The 10,450-nt window shown below is 39.2% G+C and overlaps 1 protein-coding gene across 1 annotated transcript; it reads left to right on the top strand.

Moving 5' to 3' along the window:
• Positions 1 to 211: 211 nt before the first annotated feature.
• LOC141620010 (uncharacterized) lies at positions 212 to 1,189 on the top strand. Its single transcript, XM_074436994.1, has 2 exons — positions 212 to 333; positions 778 to 1,189. Exons 1-2 carry the CDS (start codon positions 212 to 214, stop codon positions 1,187 to 1,189), a joined length of 534 nt encoding a protein of 177 aa, XP_074293095.1.
• Positions 1,190 to 10,450: the final 9,261 nt, after the last annotated feature.

The raw sequence follows: 10,450 nt of genomic DNA, 5'->3' as shown, positions 1-10,450 counted from the left end.
ATCAGATGCTACTTGGCACAAAGAACAGCATTAAGAGAGTAAAATTTGCCATTGTGAGAACAGGAAAGACTTATGCTGATCAGCATTCACAAATGTTAATGACTCCTATTACTCCTGAGGAAATCAAAAATATTATTTTTCATATTCCTAATGACAAAGCTCTAGGTCCAGATAGCTATTCTAGCAAATTTTTTAAGATTCATGGGACATAATGGGGCATGAAGTTACTGAGGCTGTTCTGGATTTCTTTCAGTCAGGCTGTTTGTTAAAAAAATTGAATGCTACTCTAGTTACTTTGATTCCAAAAGTGGATAGAACTTCCAATGTCTTACAGTATAGACCTATTGCTTGTTGCAATTTGATCAATAAATGCATCTCTAAATTACTTTGTTCTAGACTGGCTAGGATCCTGCCATAATTGATTTCTCCAAACCACGGGGGGTTCATTAAAGAAAGAAGCATAATGGAGAATATTCTGATCCGCCAAGATATTATAAGACTTTATGAAAGAAATGCAGTATCTCCTAGATGTCTATTCAAGATGGATCTTCAAAAGGCATATGATACAATAGAATAGGCCTTTTTGGATGACATGCTTCAAGCCTTAAACTTTCCAGAGCAATTTAGAAAGTGGATTATACAGTGTGTCACTACTGCTACATACTCCCTTTACCTTAATGGTAATGTTTTTGGTTTCTTCAAAGGGCCGAGAGGACTGAGACAAGGTGACCCCCTCTATCCTTTGGTCTTTACTATTTGCATGGAATACCTATCTAGGTTGTTGGCATACACTACTGAGGGACCTAGTTTTAAATATGACCCTCTCTGCAAACCCCTTAAGCTTACTCATCTTATGTTTGCTGATGATCTCTTGCTCTTTTGTAAAGGAGATGCTCAATCTATCATGACTATTCTCATAACTTTCTCTACCTTTTCAAAGAGCTCTGGATTAAACATGAGCAAAGGAAAATCCAATGCTTATTTTAATGGAGTGAATGAAGCTTTAAAGAATGAGATCCTTCAAGTTTCAGGTCTTGTTCAATGTACTCTTCCTTTTAGATACCTTGGGATTCCTATAAAAACTACAAGGCTGAATGCTCAGGATTGTGCCCCTCTTATTGCTAAGCGTTTAAACAAGATCAGGGGAGTGAGGGCTAGGAAGCTCTCCATGAAGGTAGGCTTGTCCTAGTGCAATCGGTTTTTAAGACCCTTCACAATCATTGGGCGTCAATGTTTATTCTTCCTACTGAAGTCATTTCAAAAGTGGAATCAATATGCAGAAATTTTCTTTGGGATGGGGGTGTGGACTACATCAGAACTCCCATTGTCTCATGGGAAAAGATTTGTCATCCAAAAAAAGAGGGTGGTCTTGGCCTCAAGAATGACATCCTGTGGAATAAAGCAGCAGTGGGGAAAATTGGTGTGGTGGATAGCCTCCAAATCAGACCATCTCTGGGTCAAATGGGTGAGCCATACATACTTAAAAGGGCAGAATTGGCAAACCTATTCTCCTCCCACTAACTCAAGTTGGAGTTGGAGGAAGATTTGTCAAATTAAAGCTGTTTATACTGAGGCTTATAATCAATAGATCTGGACCACTCAGAAGGGACACGAATATAACATTGCCAAGGGGTATGAGTTTATTCGACAGAAATGTCCTGAGATTTCTTTGGTTTCACAAATTTGGAACAGATGGTCTAATACCTAAACATAGTTTCCTAGTCTGGATTCATCAACACAATGGTCTAAACACAAAAGATAAACTACACAAAATAGTAGTCAGTATGGATTTTACTTTTTGCATTTGTGGCCGGAACAGAGAGGATAATTATCATTTATTCTTTCAATGGCAATATAGCAGAAGAATTATTACTGAAGTTGAAAAATGGATGGGGATGAGTCTTCCTTACCGAGATATGCAGGAATGGAGGAATAGTTGAAGGGGTTCCAAACTTAAACGAGTACTGATAAACTTCATATTGAATGCTTGTATCTACAGTATATGGTTTCAGCGAAATCGTTGTTGATTGGAGATGCAGATCCTTAGACCCACCATTGTTGCCAGGCAAATTATAACTGATATGAGAGGACGCCTGCGTAACATGATCGTGTTCCCAGTGAAAGACAGAGACAAGCGTTAGATCCATGGTCTCCTAGCCTTGGATTGAAGTTGTGTGAGAAAGAATGTATCTTGGAGGTTTTTGTTTCAGCGAAGATGACCATCCTGGTGTTTTGTTGTCTGATTTAGGGGGTTTGATCTATTTTGTTTTGTTTTCCCCAATTTGTTTTTGTTGGTGTCTGGTTTTCTCCACTTGATGTGGGCTTAATTTGTATGGGCTAGATGTTTTGTATTGAGTTGGGAGGTGGCCTGTATTAGGTTGGTCCCTTCTCAATGTATGGTCTCCTTTTTTTTGATATAATATATTCTTACATTTTATCAAAAAAAAAAATACAATTGATATTTGAATTTGCATCATAAACATGCCCAAAAGAGTTTTAAAAATAAAAGAAAAGAAAAGAAAAGAATGAATGAAAATTGGAAAATATGGAAATATGGAAGTAAAAAGAAATAGAAATAAAATAGAAAATATGGAAAATATGAATTATGGAAAATATGTCGAATTATGGTGATAATAAGGATAATAGTCGATTAGAAAAGGGATTAGTTTAAATATGTTAAAGCGAGTTGAGTTAGAGACAGAACCCAATTCGGAACAGGTGCATTAAGTATTGCGCCCTCTAGAAGAGGCGCGACACTCCTTGCGTCTGTTCTGGAGTTGGTTTCTGGCTTTGAACTCCAGACCTCGTGACTATCATTGTTCGGTGGTGAAATAATGATTGATTATGGCATATGACTCGAAGGAACTGGTTTTATGATTTGTTTTACATATTAAAACTGATTTATCAGATTATACAAAAGCTTATAAGATGATTTTACATGTTACAAAGACGGAAATAAGAAAACGAAAACGAAAGATGGTTTTGTAACAAAGAAAACGAAAAAGGAACAAAAAGGATTAAAAAAAATAAAACAGAAACACGAAAGAATGTACAAAATCGAATTCAAGAGCTTGATACGGATTAAATCGAATCTCCGGAACCCAGAATTCACTGTGTGACGAAAACCCACTAATATCGAATTATAAGGGATTTAAGTCGAAAATTATTTAAAATGATTTTATAAAATAAATTAAGAAACTGGAAAAAGTGAAAACTTAAAGAAAAGAAGAAATAAGACGAGAAAAGACCTTGAACGAAGTAACGAAGAAACACGAGGAAGAAGAAGAAGAGCAACAGCGGTTAAGCAGCCTCTCGAATAGGCGCAGCCAGTGTTGCGGCTGTTCTAGAAGGCGCAACAGCTGTTGCGTTTCTTCTCTAGAGTGTCTCTCTGTTGTTCCGTCAAAAGGATCTAACAGGCAAATAACACATAGCACATAAGGAAACACACAAATTTTCAAAGCTCTTTTCTTTATAAAATTGTTTAAAACTTGAAATTTGTAGTTTGTATTGCGTTATGCATATTCAATTGGCTCTAGTCACATGACTTGACGCAACATTGACTCACTAGGACGCAAGAATATAAACTGACGCATTACTGACTTAGATTTGACGCGACACAGGGATGACCTTGACAGTACATAGTAGAAGAATTGCAAGAATGATGGGAACACATAAAGGCAAGGCATGAGCCATGGATCAGCTGTCTTTCGCCACTGTCTCGCGTAAAAAGACTCCTTCTTCAGGCACGATAACTCGGAGAATTGATCTAAGATCTTTGCCATCGCCTGGACCGAGTACTATCTTGACTCAAATGAGACTCAGGAGTAAAGTGGAGGAATAAAGGAAGGGTGGCATCTCGGAAGAGAAGCCCCCAGGATGAGAAGATGACTCTGGATTTTGGTAAAAAAAGAGACTGGGCGACAAGAAGGAGCCCCCAGTAAAGAGGTAAAAATGGAAATTGTGGTTGGAAGGTTGAAATTGAGGTTGAAAGTTTATGGTTGAGGTGGTTGATAATTGAGGTTGAAAGTTGATGGTTCAGATGGTTGATAATTGAGGTTGAAAGTTGATGATTGAGATGGTTGATAATTGAGGTTGAAAGTTGATAATTAGGATGGTTTATAATTGAGGTTGAAAGTTGATAATTGGGATGGTTGCGTCCTTGAGGACTGCCTACGTATTCCCGTGAAGTGAAATCAAACCAGATCATAGTTCTGAGTGTGTGCCTAAGCTATACTGTTAGGGCCTTAAAGTGCATAGGTCACGAGGGTAATATTCCTTTGGTGACTCAAAGAATCGATTTGAGATAATTCTCCTCCCTGATCATAGACCAAAGAGGTATAGCTTTTGTAAAAGCTTCCTTGTCTTGTGAGCGCACTCGAAAGTGGACCCTAAGGATGAATAGGGTATGTCCCATTCCGGGTAACAAAGAATTTGAAGACTCCGTGTCTGGGTCAAGGTGAAACTGGATTTGATATTTTGAATGTGGAGCATATTTGGAATGTGGAGCTAGGAAATAAGAGGTTTTGATGAATAAATCTCTGGAGCTTGATTTTGTGGAGTTAAGGCTCGATGGGGTTATGGCTTGTAATATGGCTTGGAAATGGAGTCTCTTGGCTTGATATAGCCTAAGCACATAAAGGTAGGTTAATTGATGCGGGATCAAATTTCCATGTCTTGGCTCTAAAGGATGGGTATACTTGACAAGTTTGAGAGGATTCTCAAAATTCCTAACTATCTCCCTATAGCGGTTTTGAGAAGGACTTAGGGTGTTTGATGTGTTAAAGGATAAGTGAGAGTGCTAGTTGACCATCTTCATCGATGTCTTGAGGTTCTATATAGACTTCAGCATTATTCTATTCAGTATTTGATTTCAGGCTTGATTCAGACTCAGATTCTTAGTCTGGAATATATCTCGACTTTTTGCTCAGATTCTTGATTTAGGTTTTTGAAGATAATTTTGACTTTGGATATTGACGTTGACTTTCTTGATTGAGCCTTCTTCCTTTGACTCTTATGTCTTGGATTACGGGCATAGCTGCGACCTTGGATATTGGCACTAGTTTTTCTTAATTGAGCCTTTGTCTTTGATCATGGCTTGTATCGTCTTAAATTTGCATGCTACCATGGATTTGGGTCAGACTAGCACCTTTGGTGTTAAACGGGTTGGTCTTTAGTAAACATGTTGTTTTTTGTGGGGAATAGGCTTGTCTTCCGTCATGGATCGTCAACAAGGGAGATGGTCTGGATTCGTCCTAGAATCTCTTTGATAGGCCTGTCCTAAACTAGGTATAGCGAGGTTTCTATTTCCAGACATGGAATAGGTAAAGAAAATGGACACGGAGTTTCGGGTCCTCTATAACTAGGAATGGAATAGAAACGTCGACTAAGCACACTTACATCAACTTGGCATGTGTTGTTATTTGTTTTAAAATGTCTTAAACCAATTCTCGTTGTCACAGGAAATGGATAGGAAGAGATAGAATAGAATATGTGGATTGAAAATTGTACTTTTATAGAAATGATTAATGAATAAAAATGGACACAAAGACAGACACTAGAATAATTATGGGATAGAAAGCCTAAGACTCGGACGCAGACTTTGATTTGATCCTCGATCTAGACTCCTAATCATCATTGTTATCTTCGGAGGATCCTCTTTCAGCATCTGGTGGCTTGAATGTTCGATCTTGATCATTGAACGATTTGAGCACTCTGTCCTCGTTGTTTAGGGTACTATAAGGGTAAAAGCCTAAGAGACTTTCCTGTCTTTGAAGAGTAAGACACCCATGAGGGTCATTCTTGTCTCTTAATGGACCGAGGGTTGATAAAGATATCTTGCCGCGATTGAGCATACTGTGGATGGTATATTTGAGTTTGAACATGTTTCAGTGTCGTGTCCATTACCCCTATGGAATAAACAATTTTGAGAACCGTCCTAGAAGCGACCTTTCTTCTCGTACTCAGGATCTGGGGTTGGATCGATTGGTTGGATCAGTCCTTTGGAAAAGGGTCTTTTAAAGGCGATCATAGAAGGCATGCCTAAATTGGAGAATGACCTTGGAGGCTGAGTTCCTCTTTATGGTGAAGGTTCTATAACCTTTACGTAGGTAATGTGCATTGTCTGTTTGTTGGGTGTAGATTTAGATGGTGAACCCCCTTGGATGATTTCATCGATACGAACTATCTCTGCTGATAAGTCTTCGACGGTCTTGATGCCACATTTCAAACGAGAGGTGTAAACTGGGTGCAGACAGTCAATAACGTCTTCAACCAATATTGCCTCCTTTGAATGGTCGAGTATTTGTGAGCTTGTTTTCCTTCTTTTCACCAAATGATTGGTGGATCGTTCATCTTCTTGATCATCTGCATGATTGAACTCCCTATAAGGTCGCTTAGTTTCTGTATCCAAACTAGTTAGGAGCGAGACAGAAATCTTGCCATCCTTAATCCCATCTTAAATGACATGCTTGAGTTTATAACAATCTTCGGTATCATGCCCCCTACCCCTATGGTATTGACAATACGAGTTGCTATCCCAAAATTTAGATTTCTTTTCTGGATCTGGTGTAGGCCCTATTGGTTGAAGAAGACCTAGAGAGGATAATTTATTCAAGGCTAGGGCATAAGGTATGCCTAGACTTATGAATGACCTTGGAGGGTTGTAATGTTTCTTTAACGAAGGCTCTATGAGGCTGCCTTTGTTGATTTTGGTTCCTGGATGAGAAGAACTATGAATAGGTTGCTCACTTATTGCTTTCTTCTTAGGATTGTGAGGTTGAGAGTTTGTCTGGACACCTTTCATCTTGGGAAATTGGGCCTCAAGCTTCCTACCCATTATAGCAAGTTGTTCTTCGAAGATGACAAACTTGTCTTCTACACTAGAAAGCCTAGTGTTCAGACTATTGATGGCTTCCTCTATCTTGGAAAGTTTGTTGTTAATGGAAACGGAAATCATGAGCATTCCGTTTTGGATATCTTCTTATTAAATCACGTTGATCTCTCCGTCATCACGAGGATCGAGTAGATGAGAACAGCCTAGGGATGATTCTTCATCATATTTAGTGCTGCTAGACCTAATAGGGTCGATCCTCTCAGATTGCTTAACAAAAGGCGGCACTGGAAGCTTGCACTCTTCGATCATATCTTGGATGGTGTGTTTCAAGAGAAAACTGTAATACTACGGTTTTCTATGCTTTTGGGTACACTATCGAGTGGGGATTACCTTGTCGAGTAAGTGAGTTTGGATTTCGAAACAGTGTTCTGCTGAGGGGTACTCGATCGAGTAAGTGTAGCACTCGAGCTTTCCGTCAGTTTCTTTGTCACTTTTATCTTTTCCAAAACCTTTCAAGAGAGTAAACAAGTTACGTTACTTCCTTCTTGGCGTTGCTATCAAATCCCAAAGGCTAGGGTTGTCGTGTTCTTTACGCCGTTGAGTTAGTCGTGTCAAGGGTAAGATCCTTGTATAGTTTTTATGCCTTTTCGTTGATTTTGTTTAAAACCGTAATTAGGTATTTTGGGGGATTTTGGGAGTATGATATGTATTAGATAGTGATTGTATGATTATGTGATTATAGGAGGTGGTTCCGTAGAGGAGCAATATTGAATAGCTGCTTTGTGACGGACGTGGTGATTTGCTTATTCCAGGTAGGGTTTCCCTACTCGGTTATTGGTCTCATAGTTGTTGGCGATGGTTGTGTTTATTGTTGATATTTATCGTATTGGAATTATATTGGTGTTGTTGTTGTATAATTGGTTGTGTTGTGTTTGTCTGTGGTTCGCGAGGCGTGTCCTCGGTTGAGTGGAGTCACTTGCGAGAGTGGCTTCACGCCCTTGATTTGCCCTCTGTGAAACCCCCCACAGGAGGGGATGTGCACATTAAGGAACATGGGTTATCGCTCGGAATAGATGAGCGGGGATTTGGTGGGTACGGCTGCGGTCCCCCATTGGCGGCGTGGAATATCTGTTGCGATGAATATTCTGGCAGTACTACACACTTCAGTGTGTAGTCAGGTGTCTGGAGATATAATGGAGTTGGGAGTTGTGTGTGTTGTTTGTATATTGTATAACTTGTTTTATGTAATCAGTAACTGACCTCGTTTTTAATGTTTTAAAAACTGTGGTGATCCATTCGGGGATGGTGAGCAGTTATTGAGCAGGTATGAGATGGCTTGCATGAGGGAAAGCTGGGATGGAGTCATCACATGTCATTAGAGTCTTTCGCTGTGTCTTGAACTTAGTTTGTTTTTCAGTTGATTGGTTTTTGGAACATTTGTATTTACTTTACAGTTTTGGTTTTGGATTGTAATCACTTAAACTCATTTACTTAATTAAGTATGTTTCTTTATGGTCTATTTGATATACATTGCCTCAGGTAACCGAGATGGTAGCATTTCCATGCATTAGGTGGTCTTGGTAAGGCACCTTGGTTTATGGGGGTGTTACAAAAACACTCTTCAATATCATGACCTCCACCTTGGTGATATAGACAGTACTTGTTGCCTTTCCAGAGATTCATCTGCTTCTCTGAAGGTGGATCCGGAGTCGGACCTATTGGATGTAGCTTGCCTTGGGCAGAGAGTCTCTTTAAAGCATCGACATAAGACATGCCTAAATCAGAAAGCACCCTTTGATGCCTCCCAGGTTTCCTTCCTGGTGTTTACGGCTTTCTAGGACGACACTTATTGAAAGATGTAGGCTTTGGACAGCTTTGACTAGTGGTTTCTCGAGGCGGTGTGTTCTTTTTCACTATCCCATTTTCAAGGGTGAGGACGCGAATGCTCAAATTTTCCACTGTAGCTTAAACTCGTAGGACCATGGCATAAACGTCTTGGAGAGACATGGTGACTGTGGCTTGAACTGCTTCGTGAGTTTGCTGACTGGCGGAACTTGCAGGATTCCTACTCGACAGAAATGACGCGCGTTACAACTCGATTCGACATGGGATCACGCATACTATGGTGATAAGCAAAAAACTGGTACATGAAGGGACAAGTAATCACGAGGACAAGACGGGATAAATAAATCTAGACTTAGACTTGTGAATTCGTGAAATGTCGGGAGTGACCTCCCGTGTTTGAATTCACGGTGCTTGACTTTGATCTTAGACTCGATTGTTGACTTTGGCGAAGTGACACTTATACGGTTGACCTTATTGACGGGATTGAAGTTGGCGTGATTCTAAGACGTGTGTTTACAATAAACTTGACTCGAGGTTTGGGTTTGTGTGTACCCGAACGTGACATTAGAAGGATTTGGGAGACGGATTTTGGAATGACTCGACGTGTTAGCCTCGAGTGTGAGTCGAGGTGTGGAAATGTCTAGATCCTAACCGACTAGGGATGGGGGGGTCTAAAATGACGGCGTGACGCCTTAGGACTTGACTTGAATTTGAAAAGACCCAAAATGTAGGGGAAGACGAGTTTATAACTCGACAGAGTATCGACTAGGACATAGTCTGTTTGAATTTTGACTTTAACTTAGCCCAATTGAATTTACATATTTACATTTACATGGTTTGAAAATACTTTGATTTAAAATGTTCTTTTTGGGTTTTTGAATTTTGGATTTTTAAGGTTCTTTTTTTTTTTGAATTTTTGCTTTTTTGAGAATTTACAAAGGATTTTATTTATGAAGAATTGAATGTAATTTCACAAAAGGGTTTTGTTTTGGGAAATTGGAAATAGCTTTTACATTTACGGAAAATTGGACATTATTTAATTTAAAAAATGAATTTTTGAAAAGGATTTTTTTTTTGAAACGTTTTATTTAATAAATTTTTCGAAAGTTAAAATTTTTAGAAAATTGAAATTTTGGCTATAGAAAATTTGGCATTGTTTGGTTTACAAAAGCGACATTTGAAAGGTTTCACAATGAATTTTATTTACACTAAAAATTTGACATTATTTTGTTTATAAATGTGGAATTTAGACACGTGATTGATTTGGAAAACACACACAATGTACACATACAAACATGCATTATACAAACATGCATTATAACAGTATGCTAAGTGCATTTAAAAGGTTTTGGTTTAAAAGGGTGGGTTGCCACACCAAACTATCATACCTGTGGTCTGTGGAGAGGTCCATGCCAAACATGAGTCGGGTCAGTTCCTAGTCCATTCGCACGAGTAGTGAAAGCTCTTGATACAGATATGAGTAAGCATTGTGGTATGGTTGACGCAAATCACTATCTATCTTTGGATGCAAATAGGAACTTGCACCGTCCAGACGGGACGATTGGTCGAATGGGATGGGTTAAGCCTAGGAAAGCTGCATAAAACGACCTAAGAAGATCGAGTAATGAAAACTGACAACTGTCTCATATAAACTATTCCCTAACCTTGTTCAAGTTTTACCCTAGGTAACACTAGACTTAGTCTAAGTGTATCATCCCCAGCGGAGTTGCCAAACTGTGGACACAGCCACCCGCGCGTTGGTTTCGAGGCGGC

The sequence above is a fragment of the Silene latifolia genome, chromosome X, assembly GCF_048544455.1.
Source record: "Silene latifolia isolate original U9 population chromosome X, ASM4854445v1, whole genome shotgun sequence".
In the NCBI taxonomy this organism is placed as follows: domain Eukaryota; kingdom Viridiplantae; phylum Streptophyta; class Magnoliopsida; order Caryophyllales; family Caryophyllaceae; genus Silene; species Silene latifolia.
The sequence above is the reverse complement of the archived record's forward strand: the minus strand, read 5'-3'. Positions and strand labels throughout refer to the sequence as shown.

Bases quoted from the DNA above. Each gene is read 5' to 3' on its own strand.
- LOC141620010 (XM_074436994.1), top strand. From the start codon at position 212: ATGGGGCATGAAGTTACTGAGGCTGTTCTGGATTTCTTTCAGTCAGGC. The intron at 334-777 runs GTATAGACCTAT...ATACCTATCTAG, and splicing joins AGAACTTCCAATGTCTTACA to GTTGTTGGCATACACTACTG.